Below are 24,757 nucleotides of genomic sequence, written 5' to 3'. Positions count from 1 at the left end.
TATGTGAAAAGTTTTTCTAGGATTGTTGTGTGGCTCTTTGTAGTAGACTAAGGAAAGTCCATCTGTTCTGTGTTTCTGTCTTTCTTTCCATATGTATCCTCTAGATAGGACCAAAACACAAAATACTTTCATTAAGGTAAAAAGATGTTAAAACTTACCATTTTTGGCCTTACAGGATTTGTTATCAGGCTGAAGTACATAACCATCCACACAGCTGCAAGTGTATGATCCGTCTGTATTTACACACATCTGGCTACAGCTTCCATACATATTACATTCATTCAAATCTAAAGGGACATTAATGAGATCTTCTTTAAGGATTAGGAAAAAAAATCATCAAAAAATCAGAATTCTAAGAGAAAAGTTTAAGTCATTAAGTCATTACGGTATGATGCTTTATGTTTTCCCCTTCTCAAGCCACGACCTGTCGCAGATGTTGGCTGTTGAAATTTCTCCAGTAACCAAATAGAAGGCAAGGAGTTCTCAAGTTTAATAGCTATTAATTTTGAAAAATAAAACCTTCATTTTTTTTTAAGTAGCATCCAATGTCTACATCATGTGAGGGAGACATTTGGGCTCTTAGCACTGGAGAACCACTAGTTATCAGGGTTGATGAATGAAGCAACATTTCAAGAGAGGAAATAATTGATTATCCTTCTCGACCTATTTATGCTGGCAATGTCTTAGAGTTCCTTAAACGAACTGTCACAACTTCTACATTAAACCATCATCCACTACATCGAAAACTATATATTTCTCTAATAAATATAAAGAACAATTTTCTCAACTAGGGTATATAGGCATAATACCATAAAATCAAGATATGCTATTTAACAGTGGTTTGAGGGTTTAAGTAATAAATTGACATTTTAAAAACACCTGCTGTTGAAATTATTTCCTCAGATATATTTTTAATCACAAAACATGACAACCATAGAGCAAAAGAACTTATAATAAATTGCATTTATGAAGAATCTGGCTTAGCACTATTACTTGTAGAGAGGAGTGATTGGTAGTGAGCACATACATAAGGCAACAGAACTCCAATATGATTATAGAAAGAGGAGAAATAAAACATGAAACAAATACCTGGATAGAGAATTAAGAAGTCATATATTTCAAAACCAGAAAAGAACACCAATTTCAGAATACAATTAATTACACCGAAATAACATTCCCAGCTAAGTTGTATGATCTGGGAGTGTTCATTGATCAAATTCTAATCTAGGTGCGACTTTATGGGCATGAGGCGAAACACTGCAAGTTTTACAGGGTCTCCCGGTCATGAGGTCTGGAAAGCTGCTTGCACAAATGAGCTGGAAGCTTTTCCGAGCAGGGGAAACACTCTCCATCTCCTCTGGTCGAGGATGCTTTCCATCCAGTAATTTAAGAACAGCTACTGCTGGGGCACAGGAGCACCAAGGAGTCAGCAGGGAGACCCTGACTCTCATTTTGGAGGGGTCTCTTTCCCATTGCCTGCTCCACAAGCCCACGCTCATTCCCTGAGGAAGACCTCTGAAGGTGGGTGAGGAAGCTGCTGTGCTCACCAGCCTGCTGTTGGGCAGAGGCAGCCCACCGCCGCCGCACTGCACCTCACAGCCCTCAGGGAACCCATGGGAAACCTGGGCGTCAATGTTCCAAGGTGTTTCTTGTTTACCTGTGCAGCTTCTTCCATCACTGCTTGTTTCGTATCCATCTCCGCAGTAACACCTGGTGCCATTCCTGGTAATGGCACATTTGTGCTGGCAATTCCTCTGTTGGCATTCAGGTAGCAATTCTGTAAATAATAGTAGTCAGAGCAAAATGTTACTAAATATTTCTATTATTCCTAAATTGCATACTTTAGAAACTTTTACATATATGTGTAAGTGTATGTCTCAGGAAGGAAACACTACCATTTATGTTAGCTGGTTTCGGAAATAAAACAATTGTTGCAAAATGCTTGCTTTGAAAATTGCATTTCAGCAAGTTAATAAACAGAAACCAGCATTTTATTTCTATCAGAAGTTGCTCACTGTCAAGGTGTACTCTTGCTCTGCTTAGACATCCATTTTTTGCACATCAGTCATTTTCAGTCAAAGCAATGATTTGGAAAAAACCCAAAACAACCCAAACACCAAAGCTCACACAGTTAGATTATAGTTATAAAAACCAGCCAAGGTTATGAGAAAGGTTTCAACATCTATGTCTGTCTTATTCCTCATATCAATTGATTTTCTATCTTTTTAAAGCTTTTTTTGATTTACTGATACACATATAACCTTCACAGCAATCAATGGGAATATATTCTGGCTCAATAATTTAACATTGGACACGTAATGCTGGATAAACAGTGGACATTATATACGTCATTACTACTGAAGTCCTGCACAGAATCTATACCTTAAATACATACCATCGGCACAAGGCATGATGCTAACAATCAGAAGAAATATTGTAGAAATATACACTGTAATGTTGTCCAGCATGAAACAGCATGAAAACAGACAAAAAACCCTCAAACACTTCTCAGCCTCAAGCTGTATGACAAGTATCAATACTTTTGCCGATCAAAAAAATAGTATTTTAATGGACAACAACATTTTTCCCTCCAGGAAAATAAGAAAAGGGGCAAGGAAAACAGCTTACGGAGTTGATCTGAAGGTATTTTTCAAACTTATGTGCAGCTGGGTCAGAAAATAACCGCAAATGGACAGAGAAAGGTTCTGTTACAGGGCTGGCTTTAAGTAACTGGGTATGTCCTAACGAAGAAAAGAAATCTGTATTTTAATATGTGGGCAGTTTTAATCTGTCTGATCATTATTCATCGAGTTCTACTTGGGAGTAGAATGAAAATGGATATGAAGAAGAGTCTGCATGAGCATCTGAGCCCTTCTTCATGAACATCTGAGCTTCAATTCTGGAACGTCTGCCAGTGTCAAAATAAAGGTGAAATTTTTGGGGAAAAGTGGATGTGGCTGGCACCCAAAGTTACTACTTACTATAATGCAACTATTGTAAAAACAAAGAGGTTTCACACAATTATCGCAGGGCGTTTCCTAGAATTCTGTAATCCGCACAATCTACAGACTGACTAGAGGCTGATAAACCATCAACCATCTAAATCTGCCCATTTTCCAAGTGGTTTGTGCATTATTTCTCTGCCTTTTGTGCCCTTGTGAATAGGAAGATAATTCATTTTTTGGCTGTACCTTGCTTTGTTCGTTTCTTGTCCCTAGTCCAGTCCTTAAATCTATTACACCTTTCCAAGAACAAATCCCATGCAGAATGCAAACCTGGAAACTTCCCCAAAGGTAACCTGAAATGGGACTGCACGCCGAGGTGTGGAGCTGGAACCAAGGCTGATTAGGTGGTATCTGTTTATTTAATATTTCTATCTGAACAAAATCAACATATACATTTCATTTTCTAAGCAAACATGGATCAACCATCCTTTACAACCTGTAATTTCCTTCCTCAAATATTTGTCTGATGCTATACAGCCAGGAGCTTTTACCGGATGATAACTATTTGACTCACAAACGGGACTTGGCTTGTTTGCACTCTTTCCATAATGGATGCAGACAGCCAGCAGCTTAAAACAGAATAGCGAGACTCGCACACAGCCCATAAAGGCTGCTGGAGAACAGCAACAATAAATTGGCAAGTGAGATCCGTTAAGGGAAAATTAATAAAAACAGTCTATCATCTGCTCATATTTTGCACTGAAACTTGCATTTCACTGATTTTAAATCATTGCAGTATCATGTGGGTGGCTTTTAACAACAAAGCGGTTGCATTTTCCTTACAGTAAGTGTAACTGAAGTGCTGTGGATAGACCACCTCTGCCAAAAAATACTTCGTCACACATCTCAACCCTCATTCTTTCCACACTTTTTTATTTTTACACTGTCTCTCACAACTTTGATGGTGTCCTCATCCCATCTGCTATGCTTTTAGAAAGGGCTTCTCTGAGGAGGTATTCCACTAATACTTTATTCAAGTCCTTACATTCACTTGGTTGTGAATATTGAACAATTAATGAATTCATTTCAAATTTGTTTTCTCAAAATACATGTTTCATGGTCCACTGTCAATAATGGTTTGAGAAATTTAAAACTTGACCCGTGAGAAAAACAAAATTTTATCTCACAAAATTTTATCTCTCAAAATTTTATCTAGCTATGAAGAGAAGCAACCTATCACTTTCCTCAAGTTTTACACTGAAACTACTTTTCCCAGCTTCCCTGGAGGGAGACGGCTGGCCAGGCAGCCAGACGGGAATTCTTCAAACACACCAGACACTCCCACAAATCCATGCAAGAAGCGCAGCTGACCGCCATAGGTTTCTGACTTCAAACTAACATGTCCCCCCCACTAAATTATCCATTAGATTATTACAACCATAATTTGCCTCCATCCACAGCTCCAGTGAAGAGCTTCCTCACCGCCTGTGTGAGAGACACCTTTGTGTCCCAGAAAAAAATTGTTCCATTGCTGATCTGCTAAACCTGCCAGCGGAATCCACAAGCAGAAAAGTACAAAATACCACCTGCATGCAATTCTGTGCAACATGCTCTAGGTGATCCTGCTTTAGCAGGGGGGTTGGACTAGATGAGCTCTAGAGGTCCTTTCCAACCCCTACCATTCTGTGAATACTACAACAATGTTGAGTGTAAGCAAATTAGAACAGAGAAGAAGAGACGAGACGAAGGAAAGGAAAAAGGAAAGGAAAAAGGAAAGGAAAAAGGAAAGGAAAAAGGAAAGGAAAAAGGAAAGGAAAAAGGAAAGGAAAAAGGAAAGGAAAAAGGAAAGGAAAAAGGAAAGGAAAGGAAAGGAAAGGAAAGGAAAGGAAAGGAAAGGAAAGGAAAGGAAAGGAAAGGAAAGGAAAGGAAAGGAAAGGAAAGGAAAGGAAAGGAAAATTGAGTTGGAAGGGACCTACAAAGATCATCTAGCTCAACTGCCTGACCAGTTCAGGGCTGACGAAAAGTTAAAGCATGTTATTAAGAGCATTGTCAGATGCCCTTAATAAATAGAAAAATAAGTAGTAAGATAGAAAAAGTATTTTCTATTGTACTCGCTATATTGCTTTCTTTATTTTAAGTAAGCGATCCTGAAAACCTTTGGAAGAAAATGGAGTTTGCCTCTGGAAATGTTTGAAGTATTGAAGGACATGCTATGGAAGACAGTGTATACATTTATGGTTAGGTTAGATTTGTAACAGGCTTCTTGGGAAGAGGCGAGGAGGCAAAGAAAAATCATGAAACAGTGAACACTGATATTTTTAATGCTCCAGATAGGAAATTTCAAGAGACAAAAGCCAGGGACCCTCATTTCTTGTTCATCCTACTTTGCTTTGGGATCAGAGTAAAATTCTACACACACTTTGGTCTCCCTTTCTCAACGTGAATTGGTTTACAAAGTACACAGGCAGTGAAGAATGAGCATCACTGAGCTTTCCACTTTTATCACAGCTACAGAAACCTCTGAATTTGTCAAAACATGGTATTTCTGCTGCTAGATTTAAAGGAAGAAGTTGGACTGAGGGAAAGCAAGAGGAGAGAGCTTTATAGCTCACAAGGAGACCCACATTTCAAGACATGGAGCTGTGGAGCAAGCTGTGAGATTTGCAGAAATACAGGGTAGCAGAAGTAGTTGTGAGTGCCTTTAGGATGATCTATTTTCTCCAAGTCCAGGGAGTACTGACAATTCATCCAGCTCTGATTTAGGTCATTTTGTTCAGTGTTTTCTTTCTTCCACAGGAGACATGAAGGGCATGAAGGGCAGCATTTTTTTTCTTCCCTACATCCCCATGAACGAGCCTCTCTAAAGCTGTGCTCCAGCTCTACCACAAAAGCCACCCTGCTTTCTCAAAGACGCCCATGTCACTCTTACGCTTCCCGACTTTCATATTCCTCTAACTCCCGGGTATCTAGTCCCATAGGAGAGCAGTCAATCAGGCAAAGATGCTGCCGATCTCATGTCCCTTCGACAATGGCTCAGAGGAGCTGTAAGCTTCTTGGACAAACTGCTCCCACATGACTTCATAGTAATAAAATCCTGTCTCCATTTATTTCTTCTGCGTTCAGGGAAATACACTGTTTATCATAGTTCATCCAAGATGAATGATATAAATAACTATCATCTTTTCAATGGCTTTCTAATGAAAGGATTAACCAATTGATCTGACTATCCTTTTTGTCAGTTCCTCTTGAGCTGACATGAGGTTCACAAGAGGTTCACACTAGGATCTCAAGCTTAGATGTTCTGGCTGTTTCTGCTATCAAGAAAAGCAATTCAGTTTGCAGTTTCTTAACGCTGGAAAATTGTTTGGCTCTTAGGGATTGTCAAGCAATAGAGTGGATTTATGAAGATATGTCAGTTGGCTTTGTCTTTCCTGAGAGGATGAAAGAGGACTAGATTCCCACCCAGTGAAATGCATTTAGATGCCATTATTTCTGATGACAATAAGGCCCTTTGGCGATAGTGGGTTCCCCATTATGTTTCATAAGTATATCTGTAATATATAAATTCCTGTACTGCTCTTTTTGTAAAGACAATATATGGCAAGTATAGACAACTTTACAGTACTCTGTAAATTAAAATTTACTGATCACATGATGTTGATAATCATCAATGATACAGAGGTAGAGCAAGTAAAATAAATTTGCTGAAGTTTAATAGTTCAAAGGGCAAGATAGTATGCCTAAGGAATAATAACAGAGCTTGTGCTGTCAGTTTGGGCCTTCACAATTTGAAACAACAACGGATCCTTTTCCAAGAGTTCATCAGAGAATGACTATGAGCTAACAGCGCAACGTCGCCTGGGAAAAAAGGAAATGCATTGCTGAGAGCACTGGGATAAGTACTTCCCGTAGGGAAAGCGTTGATATCAAGGCCCAGGATGCTCGTGAGTCCTTTTCTTCCAGGATGCAGCTGTTTGTGGTTGTGCCCACCCCGATGAATATCTGGAAGATAAACTCAGATTTGAGCAGGATCAGAGAATGGCCTCAGGGATTAGCAGGGGGATGGAGAGCTGCAATCTGAGGGGAGACTGCAAGTTTTTGTGTTGATTAGTGCTGGGAGACTGTCGTGGTTTAGGCCCAGCCGGTAGCTGGGTGCCACGCGGCCGCTCACTCACCCCTCCCCCAGCGGGATGGGAGAGGAGAAGTCTAACAAAAGGCCTGGGTCGAGATAAGGACAGGGGGAGATCACTCACTAATTACCGTCACGAGCAAAACAGACTGAATGTAGAGAGGAGATTCACCTAATTTATTACTAGGCAAAACAGAGTAGAGGAATGAGAAAATACAATCAAGTCTTAAAACACCTCCCCCCACCCCTCCCATCTTCTCGGGCTCAACTTCACTCCCGGCTTCAACCTCCTCCCCCCTCAGCGGCACAAGGGGGCAGGGAATGGGGGTTGCGGTCAGTTCAGCACACATTGTCTCTGCCACTTCTTTGTCCTCAAGGGGGAGGACTCCTCTCAACATTCCCCTGCTCCAACATGGAGTCTCTCCCACGGGCTACAGTCCTTCACGAACCGCTCCAGCGTAGTCTCTCCCACAGGGTGCAGACCTTCAGGAGCAAACTGCTCCAGCGTGGGGTCTCTCCCACAGGGTCAGAAGTCCTGCCAGCAAACCTGCCCTGGCATGGGCTCCCCTCTTCACGGGTCTACCGGTCCGGCCCGGAACTTGCTCCAGCGTGGGCTTCCCACGGGCCACAGCCTCCTTCAGGTGCCTCCACCTGCTCCGGCGTGGGGTCCTCCGCGGGCTGCAGGTGGGATCTCTACACCCCCTCATCCTTCCTCCATGGGACAGCCTGCCTCACCATGGTTTTCACCACGGGCTGCAGGGGGATCTTTGCTCTGGTGTCTGGAGCACCTCCTCCCCCTCCATCTGCACTGACCTTGGTGTCTGCAGAGTTTCTTACATCTTCTCACTCCTCTCTCCGGCTGCAAAAGCTTCTTTAACTCTTTTGTTTTCCTTCTTAAATATGTTATCACAGAGGCGCTGATTGGCTTGGCCTTGGCCAGGGGCGGATCCATCTTGGAGCGGGCTGGCATTGGCTCTATCAGACACAGGGGAAGCTTCTAGCAACTTCTCACAGAAGCCACCCCTGTAGCCCCCCCGCTACCAAAACCTTGCCACACAAAACCCAACACAGAGACGAAAACGAAGAGGAATTATGACTGCTGTCTATAAATATATCAGAGGATCAACAGCAGGGAGAGACAATTTAAGCTAAAGGGCTATTGGCAGAAGTACAAATGGGTATAAATTGCCCATTAATAAATTCTGGCTGAAAATGAGAAGGTTCCTAGCTATTACCGTAATCAGGTTCTGGAACTCCTCTTTGAATGGGAACAGCAGGGACAGAAAATAAATAAAAGCTTTTGACATGGATCATGACAGGTTCACAAAAGACAGCATATGGAAAGGCCCCTGAAATACCAGAAACTGCATTCGTGACCCAGGAGGTTCCTTCTACTACTATATTCCTCAAGCAACACACTATCTTAGGCTAAAACATCATTTTTCATTATGGAACTAAGATTAATCCTTCCTTCCTTGTCTCCGGAACATACCCAAAGGAAAACTTAGGGGAGCTTGTTACTGAACTAGTCTTCTAATTGTATTCCATACATATTCGTATTTCTCTTAAATATTCGTATTCTTTTTGGCAGCTTTGTGTTTCATGAATTTATTTGATCTTATCACTGTGTTATTCGTTCAGTTTTTGTGATTCAATATTCATACACTTATGTCTAGACTATTCTTATCACACATATGCTGTAAGCCTTATTTTTCTTTTCTAGTTCATTTTCCGAGTTTTGAAGTACAAATCTTTTACAGATTAGACTCTTTAATGTAATCTAACTGAAGTTTTTTGTTTGTTTGTTATTGTTGATGTTATATGCACAATATAAAGCTCTATGGTTTGCTTCTCTGACAGAAAAGGGTAGCTTGATTGATAGAACTCAATTGTTGGATTAAATAATGCAGCCTGGTTTTATCTTACATTTGTTGGTCATTTTATTAGTTTTTACTATCGTACCATAAAAGAAAAAAAAGACAAAAATGTAATCATCTTTGTCACACACCTCAGCCCACAACTCTCTTATGGTGGATATACTACTGAAAAAGAGATATGGAAATCAGAGATCAGATTCATAACCTCATACTCCCACTACGGGTGACCTCAGTCAAAGTTCAGCAGAGAAGCAGGAGGAGTCGAATTGAAAAAAAGCCCATGCAATATATGGCAGATGTGCCCCATTACACTCAAACAGCTGGGTGAGAAGTGGAACACCACCTTTGGCTAGAAGAAAGATTCCTGTTTGCCCTTAGACAAGGGCTAAGATGAACATTTCCTCCACCTATTTTGTGTTTCCCATGGGCGACACAGGTCAAGCTGCAGCCTCTGCATCTGGGCACCAGCTGAGTCACTGCTGCTTCCTGACTCCCAGCCAGGAGCCTTGAGAAAATACAGGACTAAAGTTGTTTTTTACTAGTTGCTAAAATAAACCATCCATTTAGAAGAATTAGCTAAAAGTTAGATCTTGTAAAGACTGAGACTTTTACAGTTAGGGTCTGCAAGCCAGCCTCCACCTGCCTAGCCCCAGAGATCTGTTAGGCAGTACAGGATTTCTATATAATGCACACACAGGGTAACAACACCCAGGATGACAACTGAACAGCCCTGCATCCTGAACTGCCTATAGCAAGTTAGAGCAAATTGTAAGTCCTGGGTATAACTGCAATCCTTTTCCTTCACAGAGATAGATGTCTAAGCCTGGACTACTGGTAGGTAACTCCATTTGCTTAAACTCCAGAGTGCAAAATCCGTTCCTAAGGCTAGGGTGTTACAGTAATATATCCAGGACATAAAGAGAGAAATGATGTTTGAGAATGGTGCTTTGCCCTGTGTACCAGGCTGCTCCTGAATATTCTTTCATAAAATAGTTACTGGATAAAATGTATCAACATATTGCTGTATTTCCACCCTTTGCTATTACTACCATCATCAGGCAAGAGAGTCAGACTCTAGTGTGCATTCTCTGAGCCCGTAAAACTCCATTTTTCCTAACAGTATTGATTCAACGTGAGAACACCTCACATATCACCTAAGACGTAGTGACTGGTGCATCCTATTGGGAACGGCTGATGGGGTGAGGCGTGCGTACCCTTGAGGCTGAAGGCACACCTGGGTAATCCTGGGTCACGCCTCCTAAGCAAGTGCTCTAAGGACAAAGCCGTGATGTAAAAGCTAAGCACAGGCATTTGTCATATTAGTTATCATTTATAAAGAAAAAGTCTTAACTATACTGTATCAGAGCTCATCCCCATCAGTAGATGTCTCCACACTGGGAGACCTTGGTTTGTAAACATCAAGCGATGCAGAAATTTTTCCTTGAAATTGGAAAGGTGTCTGCTCAAGGTAAGCACTTCCGAGCACTGTGGTACGTGGATTGTACTTCATAAATTCTACCTGATGTGTCTCAACGCTCTATTGGATCTTTCTACACATCACTGTCTATGTGTTGGCAATCAGTTGCTGTACAACTTAATATATTATTTTAAATAGTCATTAAAATGTATTTGTCTATTTCATGATTACAAGAAAATTACACATCTTGTTTAATGCACTTGTCAGTTTGCTCAAAACCAGACGTGTCTTACTGTGATTATTGTTCAGTGAAAATGGGAACGTCTTACTGAGTAAGTTCAGGCTGGTTTTGATTAACAAGATATTATTTTAAGAAGACAGATTTCTTTTTTTTTTTTTTTTTTTCCTTTGTCATTTCCAATATAATGAAGTCAGAAAGAAGAACAAAGCTTAAATAAGCAAATCAAATCTTCCAAATCCATACTCCAGTCAGCACTCCTTTTCGGATCTGAGCATACTCATCTTCCAAATATTACCTAACAGCATCTCCCTACCATGTTCATGGATAAATTTATTTTTCAAGGATGTACTATTGAAATTTCTTCCTGCCTAAATCTTGACCTACAATATTTGGCTGAGCTTCAAAACAATTTGTTTTATGTGGTGTTCTTCAACCATAGCATCACAAAACACTTGAAAAGATGAGATCAGCAGGTAGCAGGCATGTAGTAAAATATTAGCTTCACCAGTGGAAATGGATCATTATTTTGACCTTTTGCTATTTTAGTTATACCTTGGCTGCCATACACAAGCATAAGCACAAGCTGAAGAGAAGTCCACATGGGAAAATCTGAACTGGGTAAATGATTTCATGACTAAAGAGAGTCACTTACCTGGTTATTAATCTGGATACAAGATATAGATTTAAAAGAATAGATATCCTTTATATGAGAAGAACACACATTTGTTTAAATTTATATAAATCAGTTTACTATTTTAGGTATTTTCACAGTATTGAATACACACTGAAGCAGGTTCACTGAGTTACAGAGAATCATCATTAAATTAAGTGTGTCTAATGAGATATGAAGCCTGACAATACTGAATGTGTTCATTCATAATCCAGAAGTGAAAGTAGTGACTAATAAAGTTTGTGAATGGTGACAAAGACTGGCAGAATGGATAAACTACAGAGAGGACTGGCAGTCAACAAGAACAGACCACCTGGGCTTATTAGTAGTCTGGACCTAGTCATATAAAATGCATTTACAGAGTTAGCTTATGATTTCTCAGCCTTATAAGTAAATTGCATTTCAGTGCCCGAGGAGAAAAAAACGTAATTTGGTGGCAGAGGCAGAGCAGGCTCTGGTGTGAAAAAAGTTCAGTAATGTTTTGGGGAGGTAAAGGATGTTAGGCAGCTTCTCAAGGAGAGCTCTGGGAATCTAAATACGGTTGAGAAGTCTGTCCCTGATGAGGCAGGTCCCCTTCTCCTGGGTTGTCCTTGCACTAAGGCCTGTCTTTAATTATTCACAATCCAGAGGTACGAACCCTATACCCCTCTCACCAAAAGTCTTTCTGGGATTTCCATCTGAACATAAGAAAACACTTTTTCACTGTGAGGGTGGTGCAACACAGGAGCAGGTTGCCCAGAGAGGTTGTGGAGCCTCCATCCTTGATGCTATTCAAAACCCAATTGGACATGGTGGTGGGCAACTTGATCTAGGTGACCTTGCTTTCAGTAGAGAGTTCATCAGCTAGACGGTCTCCAGAGGTCCCTGCCAACCTCACGGAGTCTGTGGATCCTACGGGCAAAGCACACTCCTTCCTTCCAAAGACCTGCGACCGTCACTGCATCCTGCAGCAGCCCGAAACGTACAAGGAAGGGGCGCAATTAAATGCCATCTGCAGAGGGCAAGTGGCAATGGGAAGAGAATAAGGTCAAGACGGAGAGCTGAGGAAGAGCTTTCTCTTCCTCTCCCTTCTCCTGCAGGCAAGACAGTGGTGGTAAGGCAGATCGGGCAGTGATTGCTCCCCGTGGAAGCTGCTATCACCTCCCTCTCCCACGTCTCTTCTAACCCCTAACTTCCCTCCAGCAGTGACAGCTGCACAGAGTTGGCAGGACGCAGGAGGCTGTTCATCCTTGCACAGTAAATCTCCATTTCTTCAGGCAAAGCATACTGCATGTCACCTTCGAGACTTTTGCACTAGTCAGCTATCTACTTAGGCAATAAATAGAGCCAGTTCTTGTATCTTAATTCAACAAAATGCAAAGTCACACACTAGGGAATAGGAAATGTACACTATATTCACCAAATGAAGGAAAAAAGGGATTTAAATTTTATAATTGAAAGACACTCAAATGTAAACTCCCATATGATGCTGTTCTATGCTATTGTACAAGTGTTGGTAACCTTTGCATGTGAGAAGTAGCAAGCTGTTGTGGAGGAGAAATAACACGCTGACAGGACCGATACGGCATACTCATATAGCCTTTGCACTGGTATTTTCAAAAACTAAAAGCAATTGGAAGGACTGGACATGTGCTTTGGTGTGAGGTCCACCAAATTAAGTTACAAAGACTTCTGTCTGAAAAAGTAAAGTATAAATTTTAGAAGAGGTAATACATAAGCTTTCTCTCTGATGAAACAACATCTTCTACTACAGCTTCTTAAATATCACTTTGACCATCGAGTACTTCAATGATCTTGTTCACTCTCATATTTATACACGCAGCCTTATTTCACATTCTGCTGATGGTATTTTTTAATGTGCTCTCACATACCCCTGTTGAATCTTTGCAGCATTCATTTTTTAATAATGCTTTATACTTTGGGCTTTTTTGTTTGTAAAACTATATACATACGTGCACACATACCTACATGTCAGTAACTTCAAACATTTACTGCATGCATTTTAAGAATTCATCTCAGAAGTATTAATTTTAAGCAGTTTTTTTAATACAACAACCTCCAATTAAAAACTACTGAGTGAGTCTCAGAGTGCTCTGGAAACATTAATTAATAATCGAAGCCCCACAGTGTTCTGTTGTACTAGTTACCTACTACATAACTAGTCTAAGTTCACCAGTGATGCACACTCCTGTATACGATTCCTGGATAACAAGGACTTGTAAGTGGAAGAAGTACGACTGTTACTGTAGTTCTATACATGTTTTCCAGCTCTCTTTAATGGGAAGCCAGCTCACAGTATGTCATCATCACTGGTGAATGTCTCTCTTAAAACAGTCTCTTGTAGATGACTGAAACATCTAACTTCCTTATGTAGATCTCCTCACTCAAAAACAATTGTGTTAAAGTCCATCTACATTAAGCAATACAAAATTCATATGAATTTGTTGTATAGCATCATATATGAATTAAGAAAAATCTCATTTGTTAAAATAAACTTCAGTACCAGGTCATACTACATATCTTAATACTTTTTTCAGTCCAGAAAGCAATTCTGATGAGTTTCCTATAAACTTAAGGAAAATATTTGTTTTGTGAAATATTATTTATTGCGAAGCCATGGAACAGAATGAAAATCTTTTTATTAAGGCTCTAAACTAAAACTTTCTAACAGCTTATCAGTGAAGACTCATGACTGACACTGTTGTTGCCAAATTGTCTGTTGCCATTTTATACCAATCAGAGCTTTACCATAAAATAGAGCAGTATATCACTCTGAAGGTTTTTAACTGATGTTTTAATTACTTTGAAAATATGGGAGGCTCTCCACATCAGTAACCCTTCTCCTTGCTTTATGAACCCAAACCAGCAGCTACACAGCAACACCTCCACACGCTGCAGGAAGAAGTGACCTCTGCAGTAGCTCTGAACACTTTGGTGTAAAGAGCAGCACTTGCACTGGTCCGAGACTGATTTAGATCCAGCGACCAAGGGAAGACACTGGAAAGCATGAATCCCTCTCCCATTATTAAACAACAGCAACTGATACCACGTGCTACAGCCAGAGATCCAGATCATAACAAGAGTTCTCCATTACACAACCTCAGTCAATTTTCTTCTATGAGATGCTTCAGCTGAAATTCTTAATACTGCAGTTTTCAGTACCTCTATATCTAATGAAATCAATAGAAAATGATTCTTTGAGTCCTAGTGGCTGCTAGGCTTGGACCTTATACCATCTCTACAGGCATTAACATTTCAATTGCTCAGCAAGTTCAAAGAAAGTTATATTTTTGATTTTTTCTACAACTTGGGAACCACATACAAGGTCACTATAAGTCACCTGAATCTTCTTAGGTTTCGGTTGCCTCACTTTTGCCCACATTATAGAAACAACATCATTAATGGTCACGAATGCCTATCGATTTCCCCCAAATCAGGCAAAGTTAATTGCCTGATACTCCTCAGGATCTTTTTAGCCTTTCGGCCATCACTGATCACTTTTTGATCACCTGTGATGAGATGCAGGCAGACAGTGGTAGACTAGTTCATATATTATTTTACAGGGACACAATTTACAAAAGTGTAACCTATATGGATAACAATGATGTCTCTTGAAGACTGTGTTATACATTTATGCTGTGGAGCACTTAGTTTGATTGTTCTGCTGGGTACTCAGCTTAAGAAAAAAAGATTAAATATCCATTAAGCAATACATTTAAAGAAGAATTACTTTTCCAATTATATAACTAGTGTACTGGCTTCTAAAAGTGACCGAGTTTCATTAGTAAATAAACCTTGTGGAAATGAGATGATCTGCAAGTCAGTAGCATAGGTTAGAAAACACCTCAGCATAGCTATTTCTCAAAGATAATTCAGAAATGCAAGAAAATACCACTGATAATATCCCCAGTTATTCTGTGCTCACGTACCTTTGAACAGCGGAGCCCAAGAGCTCTGGCATCAGGTACCACAAACATATGTCCAGTTCATGTTTTATCATGCACTAAGTCTGTCTAAGATTAGAGGAGATATTCCGCTCCCGGCTCCTACATTGCAGTTCTGTTTTCACACTAAATTGCTGCTTAGTCCATTATATTATAAATTAGAATAAAAACATTTTAAAATATCAAACCTCAATAAAAATAAAATCACAGACTGCTCTGACATGGTGGTATTTGCAAGAGCTCCCTCTCACTAAGAGTCCCAGACTTGGGAGAAGGTGCATGCAAGGAGTAGAGGGCTATTAGTTGGCACTTTAATTCAGTCTTGCAAGAAAATGGGATGCCAGTGTTGCCAGGCTCTGACATGAGCAAAGCAGGATCCAAAGGACGTTTCACACAAGCTTTAATAATGTTGGGGAGTATTGTGCATGGCCACAAGTGCTCTGTGGAGTGTGTAGAAGCTCCTGGGCCATCTGACAATGTAAAGCAAAGGATTTGTGTATTTTCATATACTGATACATGCCAAGTGTCCAGTCCAATGGCCCAGTAAATTCAGATGATAATCTCTATTGTGCCTCAAGCAGACAGAGCTTGGCAGTTGCAATGCCATGTTCCCCTCATGTGGCACACCAAGATGTCTTGGTCCTCTTCTGGAACAACAGTTTGCAGAGATAAATGACAAGGTTAGCCTCTCTGTGTTGTTTTGCCTCAACTAGTGTTGCAGATACAATGGTGCAATAGAGCTGGAAAGGGTGAGGAAGTTTTAAAACATTCCAGAGAGGCCAAAAGATTATTATTTCTCTTTTCCTGATACTGGCAGGGGAAAAAAAAAAAAAAAAAATCTAGCATCTTTATTTACTTTGCTCAGTTCTCAGTTATGTGGAAAAACATAATTAAATCATTTTGAAATCATGAAAGACACCTATAATAGCTTTTTCCAACGTCCAATTTCATGCCTCTTCATGGAAGTAGTACCTCAGAAATTGCTTCTCTTCATGAATACCACTTCACTTGACAGATAAAATCCTCAAAAAATTGCCAAGCAGAAACCTCAGGCTCACGAGGCAGTGCCTCCTGGAAACTCAGCCAAGGACTTGGAATCAATTACATAAAGGGATTGAATAACAACGGATCCCAGAGAACCAAACGTGCGATTCAATAACTGAACTTTTTTTATGTGCACAAGTAAACCCAGTGAGGGATAAGAGAAAGGACTTTAAGCTAGAAGAGAATTAGAACCTGACAGTAAGGAAAAATTATACTGGAGAAATAAAATTCTTACTCACTTGTTTTGGTTTTTCTCCTGGGAGATAGACATACATACTTCTGAACTGTGGCAGGGGCTAGAATAAGTGATACATTTTTTCACAAGCAGCGTTTGCAGTGTCTGCCAGCTAAAGAGATTGAGGCCCAAGCAGGGCTGGATCGCAAGCTGGCTTCTGGAGTGTTTGCCCCATCGGAGGTGCACAATTCATGACAAATTCCACTTGCAGTTGTATATTGCTGCTGGTGTCTGGAAAGACTCACAATTGCCAATTCTCAAAATACTGTTGCAAGTGGTTTTCTTAACAGCTCACTTAGGAGAGTGCTATGAATCTGAGTCTTGTCTCACACGTGTATGTTAGTGTGCCTAAATGCAGACGTTCAGAGAAGCTAGAAAATACGAACCTTCAAATCCCAAAGCCTGATTCAAACCTACTCTCCTGATGTCTGGGAGGAGACGCGCAGTTGTTGTACCTTTGGTGATCTGTCGTCATCTCACCTTGCATCCAGCTAGGATTGTTTAACGGTAACTTTTCTGGAAGAACCCAATATACTTGGAGCACCAGCTGAAATCATGATCAGCAATAACACTGTAAAGTATGGTAACATTTGCTGCCATTTTACCATGACTCATCCTTCCTCATTGCTTGTCTTATATTTTACCCAACTAACGAGACTTTAGCCTTTGGCAACGTGTAATTGATTCAGTGTTGCTGAGCTTGAAAGCAACAGAAGCACGAGAATTGCTTTTCATTCATTGCCTCATTTAGTTGTAAGCCACTGATCTACCCGGTGCAGCAGCTCCACTGCTCAAAACTATGCATCATTCTTGCCCAATATGCAGTTGTTGGAAAGCTGGAGAGGGACTGTTTACAAGGGCAGAGGGTTATAGGACAAGGGGGGATGGCCTGAAGCTGAAGGAGGGGAGAGGTAGATGAGATCTGAGGCAGAACTTCTTCCCTGTGAGGGTGGTGAGGCCCTGGCACAGGTTGCCCAGAGAAGCTGTGGCTGCCCCTGGCTCCCTGGCAGTGTTCAAGGCCAGGTTGGATGGGGCTTTGGGCAACCTGGGCTAGTGGAGGGTGTCCCTGCCCATGGCAGGGGGTGGCACTGGATGGGCTTTGAGGTCCCTTCCAACCCAAACCATTCTGTGATTCTATGATTCCATGTTTCTATGATTCTATGATTCTATTGTCATAGGCACAAATAACATATAAGAAAGCTTCATTTTTACTGAATATTTTCCATAGGACAATGACATTTGTTATTTTTCATTGTGAGTTCCCCAGCTGTTCTTTCACTACTTTTTTAAAAAGCACTCTAAGCCTTTAGAGCCCAAAATAAAACCCTTCCCTTAGCCCATCCTATAAATCAAACAACTGGTAAGTTGCATACTGCAGTGACAAATCTTTTCAGCCCTGTTTAGTTTTTATGGTTAGATAACAGTTATGTTTTTGTGTAGCTGTATGTACCTTTGCATGTATAGGAAAATAAAAATGCAGTTTTTCAAGGACTTGTCATTGTCACCTTTTATTAGTGGGCATATTGTAAATTAATGTCTTCCTCGTATCCTGCCCCTTTAGCTTCATTCTCCAGGGCATAAGCAGAAAAGGCTGATAAATAAGTTAATAAAACATGATGTAAAAATTCTCAATGCCAATTTCAGCACACCAGAGCCTGAGATTATCAGAGGCACAGCTGCAAAGGATAACACTGAAAATGAATGACTCAAGTGATGTGCTTTAGAGGTTAAACTGTCTGACAAAGATCAGCCCTATTTCTAGCTACTGAGAATAAATGAGGAATTGCCATGGTATTTACACAAGGGCTTCATGTATTACTTCAACATTTGGCTACTACGTTCTGGCACATTAGAAGTTAACTTGGCTCTTCCCTGGCTTCTGGAGGGAGAAAAAAAGCGAAAGGGAAGAAAAAAAGGGATCTGTTTCTTTTTTTCTCTAGTTTTCTTTTCTAAAGCTTCTGATGTTTTTAGAGAATAGTCCAACCGTGCCAAGTGCTTGGCTTAAGACAATGACTATTGTGGCAGGTTTGGTGGGGACCGCTGCTTCTCTCAAACTCTGTTTTGATATATTCTCTCCACAAAGTATAGCAAAATTCTAGTATCTCTCAGTGTAGCTTTTCATTATTTCTTCAAGTAGAGACACAGGTGATGGATGTAACTCTAGTTGTTCTTGGCTCATCCCAGGTTTGGCAGAGAACCCGACCATTTTTCTCATTAAAGAACATGCTCCAGCTATGTAGGACTCAGTAAGCAGAGTCACCTGCATCCAAACTGGGAAGTTACTAAACAAATGCATCACCTTAGTTTATGTTTGTTGTTATTTTTTGCGTCTCAGCATCACAAGAATGGATTTTTGCAAGACTGGGTGACTCAGAAATAAAACTATTCAGTATAACAATATAACGTTAACATTATGGCAATACTGTTATCTCTACAGTGTATTTAAGTAAAAGTTACTTTTACAGTTAATAGTTCTAAATAACTATTTGTAACAAATTGTTAATGTAAAAATATTGTTAAAATACTGTGAATTATGTATACATTCTAATTATATTCTATATATGTAATCCAGAAGAATTACTATATAATCTATAGTTAACAGTATTTTTTGAAGACCTAAGGGTTCTCCTATCTGATATTATCATCAGAAGTTACACGTTGGAAGAGAAACACTTTATCATTTGGAAAAAAGAAGAGTAAAATTCATTTATTTCTCTGTAAATGCTTCTTACAGGAGACTGTTTCAAGCACGTTGTACATTTTACCTGTCATTTGAAGACTTTCATAAGGATTAATACAGTTAATTTAGAGTAATACGATAATGTGGAGTAATCAAATATGGTTTTGAAATTGGACAAAATGTTTCATTATTAATTTATTTTCTGTAGTCTTCCCCAGACTGAGGAACAAGAAGCAAACCCTTCTCCTGAACCATGTTTGTTTGTTGGTAGGTTACTAGCTATGCAGTCAAAGAAATCTATACAGCTTTTATCACCATCAAGAGTAACAAAAATCTTTCAGTGGAAGAGCTCTCTGAAGGCAGGAAGCCTTTTACAACTGTGCAACATCTTTAGTTGGGATTAGATGTCCTTTTTGCTTGACTTAGTAGTGGAACTTCTTAGAGGATGCTCAGACTTCAAAGAGACTTCTTCTCCACAGAGATAAGTACTCCTATAATTTCTAGAAAATTCGATTATGCTAGGAGTTTGAACAGCAATTACAAGAAATTCTGTTACAGAATCACTTTTTTTTTTCCTTGAAAAGTAATATTAAAATAAAAATGGGATATAAGCATCTTGCCTACAGTATATTTGTATTATTACTACTGGATATGTGCCTGAAAAATCATACTGTTTAGATATTGGTGATAGCTACGTCCTTATGTACACTTGTGAAGAGACATGCACAAATGTATTCATAAAACAACAGTGAAACAAACTTGGTACGTTATACACAGCTCTTAATTACCTTCTTGCTATTCCCTGTTATGGAGCCTAGTGGAAAAAGTGGTATACTCAAAGTTAAAGATGAGATTAGAGTAGCTGAGAAAAAAAAAAAAAAAAAAAGTCCTTTATTTATTTAGTGACTTTTAATAAAAGCCATTAAGTACATGAATTTCAGTACAATATGTACAGTAGGAAATCTGAATAGATGATTACTGTGAAAATAAAAAGGCAATTAAAGAAGAAATGATTTAAAATAGTTGCAGGATAATTAAATTTTTCATGAAGAAAACAGAAATTGAAAATTAAATTGGGAAAGCATTTTCAGCAGCAGCTAAATTTAAGTGTGTACAGTTCACCTTCACTTTTTCTAAGAACCATGATATAATAATTCTATTTAAATTCAGAAAAAGCCTTGCTTTATTTTGTAAAGCCTATCAGCATAAACAAATCTTTTTTTTCTTTTTCTTTTTTTCGCTGTTCCAACATGCTGGGCTACCTTGGGGCTACCTTGATATTATGTAGAAAGTATTAGAGTTGATTGGTCCATCGTTGCTGCCAGGTAACCCAAGGGGATGGTCTCTGTCAACAGCAAAGCAGCATCTCTGCGCTTTCCTTCTTTCTTAGCAAAGAGGACCAAATCACACAAATTTCTTTGGATAAAGTGATGTTTATTATGTCCAGGGTACGTTAAACTCATGAGTTCTGCTGCATCTTTGTATCTCCTGGATTCCTTTGCTTTTGGTTTCTTTTGTTATGAGTCAAATTTTCCTACATGTACCGATGGCAGCTGCTGAAGACATATCTGTAACTGATTTATTATGGCTTGATTATATGCAGGTATTTACATTATATAATATGGTAACACAATATTCTAGGACAAATATAATATTATGTAAAACATATATAGCATGTTATATATCATATTATATATTCTACATTTATTATATTGATCTTCTAGAACATTAGCTGAATCTCTTTTTCTGCGTGTGTTACAATGACAAGCCTTGTTTTCAGCCAAGGATTGGAGATGGCTTCTAAAAACTTATAAATACAACTTCTTGTGTTCAGCAACAATCTGCCAGTTGCCAAAGAAGATACAACCCAAAACTTACAGGCCTAACTGATGGTTTTGAATTATTTTTTAGAAAATAATTCGTCTTTTCTAACCAAGTCCTTTATTTGAGCTACTTCCTAAATTAAATAGTTGCATTTCACAAGCTCTGAGCATTTTTTAACTCCAGCTGCTAGAAGGAATTGACTTGATGGGAACTATCACCATATGTCAGGAAAACATTTAATTTGTGCATCTAAATCTGAATTTAAGTGATTAATTTAGCTCCCATGTCTACAAACAAAGAAAACAAAAAAATAAGGTCTGCTGAAGCAGAAAAACAAAGTGCCTGTTTATTCAGTGTTATTCTTTTGCAGCCTCATCAACTTGCAGTGGTGTTTGGGTTGAAAAAAATCTGGCATTCCTGCCTAGGGGAATTTTTTCTTTTGCTTCCAGGTTTCTGGGTCTAGTCCTTGCAGTGAGTAAGTCTTGCACTCTTTTTGATACCTCCCCAACTGTTTATTTTGCTACACACTCCCCATTTTCTGTCTTCCCAGTGCTCTACCAAGAGTTGTCCACTCTGAACATGCTCACCAGTTCTCCAAAAAGCATCATTTTCTACTTCTCCCAAACCGTTTAACTCAGCCCAGCATACAGAATAAAGGACACTAGAAACAAACGGCTTTTCTTTCAAACTGCCTCTAACACACACTGTCTCTCCAGCTAAAAAAAATAATATGCAATACTTACACAACTGTGAAAAATAACTCTGCTATCACAGTTAAAAGCAGAGAGGTTTCAGAAGCCAAAAAGGTATTATTTTGCAGCACTTTTCCTTTCTCATTCCTGTTAATGAGGTTGTAGGGCAAGTCAGAATAGATAATTCACTACTGAAAGCTCCTCGCTTTTACCTGACTACAACTGTACTAATAATTGAAGCTATTTAATATACATTAAGTCTATAATGTATTTTTTTGTTTCATGCTTTAGTGACTACTGTGAGGGAACTTCCTTACCTTCCAACCGTACCTGCTGCCAGCCTCCCTCTAGCAGCGATGGACACCACCTCCCCTCAAGGCAGGTCACCACAGATGGTTCCACCCTGCCATCATCTGAAGCACTGCAAATGCACAACATTTCCACGAACTACAACGTTTCAGAGCAATGAGGAGGTAGTAACTACCATCTCCTGCAGCAGCTCTTTCACAGTCCTCCTACACATCTCCCCGTAACTCTCACCAAACTCAGAAGGCGGTAACTCCAGCAGCCTTCAATGCTAAAACTTCAGTTCATAAGGAGCTTTGATGATTTCTTTGGTGTTGCATTACTATCTGTTGTATGTGTCTTTCTTTTAATAGAAGAAAAAATGTTCTGTGGATGGCAATGAAAAATTTCTGGTTTCCTACTCCAGTTCTGGGGCTAACTTGCTTTTTCAGCTTTGTCATGTTTCCCTTCCCTAAACCAATCCTTCCTTCCTGTTTTTTCCCCACAGTTAGTTATATCCAAACACGTATAAGTTGTATCCTGTAATTCAAGCATATACCATTTTCAGAAACATCCGACAGGAATAAACTGATAACAGACACAAATTTGAAGAAAATAAAGTAAATCATGAGATAAATCTGCATGAAGAAGATAGCAACAGTGGGTTGTTTTGTTGTTTTTTTCTTTCCAGAATTAACTTCATTATTGCATAGCACGGCTTTTATATTTGTAATTATTGTATTATTGTAATAATACTTAAAATATCAGGAAAAAATCCTCTGTCTCTGTACACCATAAAGCTACACTCTAATGACCACAGTTACAAAATTATGCCATTTACTTAGTCCTATACTATACTACATAGTGTAACTTAAGAACTACGGTACAACATATGGTGTGGTTGTACTGTGTGAAAACAGCAGTTTAAACACAGTTTAATTATGTGAACATTTGAATATACATAAATTCATCCGTACATATGTAACACACAGTTTCAGAACTCCTTTCCAAGCCTTACTACCTAATGCAAAGTCAGCCTTACATTTTGCCTGATGCAGCGTGCATCCTAGCAGTCACAACCAGTTTCAAGTTATGTCCTTTAAGTTGCTGATGAATGGACATTATTACAAAGATGTCTATAAGATAGGTCTATCAGAGGAGCCCTGAATAAAAAAAAAAGACTTCAAATACCATTAAAATTAATGAATTAGGTCAAGTCAGGTAATTCATCACCTGACTGAACTGGAATCCAATCTGAGGCATCCTTTAAAAAAGACACATTCAAATGAGGTAGTGTTCACAGGGAAGTTCACAGTGAAGATAATCATAATTTAAATGAGAAAATGCCTGCATGGTTTTAGCAAAGTCTGACGGGGATTCTGTGCAAAAGCAGCATGGTAAGCAAAAGCAAATTTCCACAAATTAATTTGACCTTGATGAAAGGCACATATTTTTATCAATCAGACTTAACAAATATTGACTTTAGGCATTAACCAAAGACACACATAAACATTCAGGATGTTAAAACAGTTGTCAAGTTCATTTTCCTTCTGAAATCACAGTTTGCTGATAAAGATCTAGCCGAACTTAACCTCTTTAAAAAAACCTGTATTGCCTCATAAAGCAAGAGTCGGATGGATTAGTCTGCTCTGCCTATCAACTGCTAAAAAAAGAAGTGTTGCGCAGGCAGACTGAAATCTAGAGCCCGAGTGCTGGCTAGGACAGACATACCAATGAAACGGGTATAATTACAACCACAATAGTCCCCGCGACCGCGGCCCATCCTCCTCCAGCAGCACCAGCCAGGAGGCTGGGGGAGAACGGCGAGGGCACCGTTTTGCTTGTGACTACCATTCATCACGGAGGTTTTATTTCCATGGGAAGGTGAGTAGGGCAGCGTACTTCAGGTCTACAGGTCACCAAGGAGAGGACTTCCCTAAGAAAACACGACTGCACAGTAACTGTTTAATTTTCAAACATACGAAAGATGAAAAGACGCTTTAATGGTACTCTTCATTTTCAGTGGACTACTGGCCCTTCCCCGATGGAGAGGATAGCTTGTATAAAATGGTGCTGTCTTCTTTCAAGCAGCTGAATGAAGAATCGAGCATCACTTTAGAGAAAAACAAGATTCCCAATACATTTCCTGAGTGAAGCGTGCCAGCTAGCACTCCCTGAGAAGGTATAAGTTCTGTACTACAAAGCGGGGCAGGATCTCCGAGCAAACGCCGGGTGTCCCTGCAGGAAAGGCTCCCCGCTCGTGAGCTGTTGAGCTTCTCTTTCCTCCAAGATCAAAACCTTCTCTGAACTGTCAGATTCCCTGAAAGAAGGGAAGAGCAGGGACCATAGCGGCAGTCAGGCTTCAGCCAAGCGTTTTCAAACATTCAGTAAGGTGAGTGCAAGATGAGATTTGAGGAGGACACAAAGGCTTTATTCTGTACCACAGCATTCAGACATCTATTTTGTGTCATATCCAGCCTTCACTGAAGAAACACCTTGAGGCATTTCATGACTATGTTGACATTTCAATTATGCTGCATTTAAATAGATTCGGTTGTGCTGAGTCTTATTTCTTGCTAAAATATTTCCCATTCTAAATATAGATTCAAAAAGTTATTTACTAAGGCAAATTCTGACAGGGAACATACCAAGGAAGCAGCAAAGCAGAAAGTCACAGTATTTGCCTCCCCTTCTTAAAAATTCTGTCTCTCTGCCTTTTTTCATCTGCTCCATGACTGGAGGCTGTGCACAGAGAGCACCACAATGACAGAAGC

The 24,757-nt window shown here is 39.6% G+C and overlaps 1 protein-coding gene across 7 annotated transcripts in view; it reads right to left on the bottom strand.

Moving 5' to 3' along the window:
* The window catches only part of LRP1B (LDL receptor related protein 1B), a 738,176-nt gene that overhangs the window by 371,125 nt on the left and 342,294 nt on the right, over positions 1–24,757 (bottom strand). For all 7 annotated transcript variants that reach the window (XR_008577717.1, XM_054830556.1, XM_054830557.1 and 4 more), the window contains 2 exons: positions 1,658–1,777; positions 159–287 (listed from right to left, as the gene is read on the bottom strand). Coding sequence is in view for 6 of the 7 variants with exons in the window: in XM_054830556.1 (XP_054686531.1) it covers positions 159–287; positions 1,658–1,777 (249 nt within the window). In the remaining variant the exon portion in view is untranslated. The remainder of the gene's footprint in view (positions 1–158; positions 288–1,657; positions 1,778–24,757) is intronic.

This window comes from Grus americana, chromosome 6 (assembly GCF_028858705.1).
Source record: "Grus americana isolate bGruAme1 chromosome 6, bGruAme1.mat, whole genome shotgun sequence".
In the NCBI taxonomy this organism is placed as follows: Eukaryota; Metazoa; Chordata; class Aves; order Gruiformes; family Gruidae; genus Grus; species Grus americana.
The sequence above is the reverse complement of the archived record's forward strand: the minus strand, read 5'-3'. Positions and strand labels throughout refer to the sequence as shown.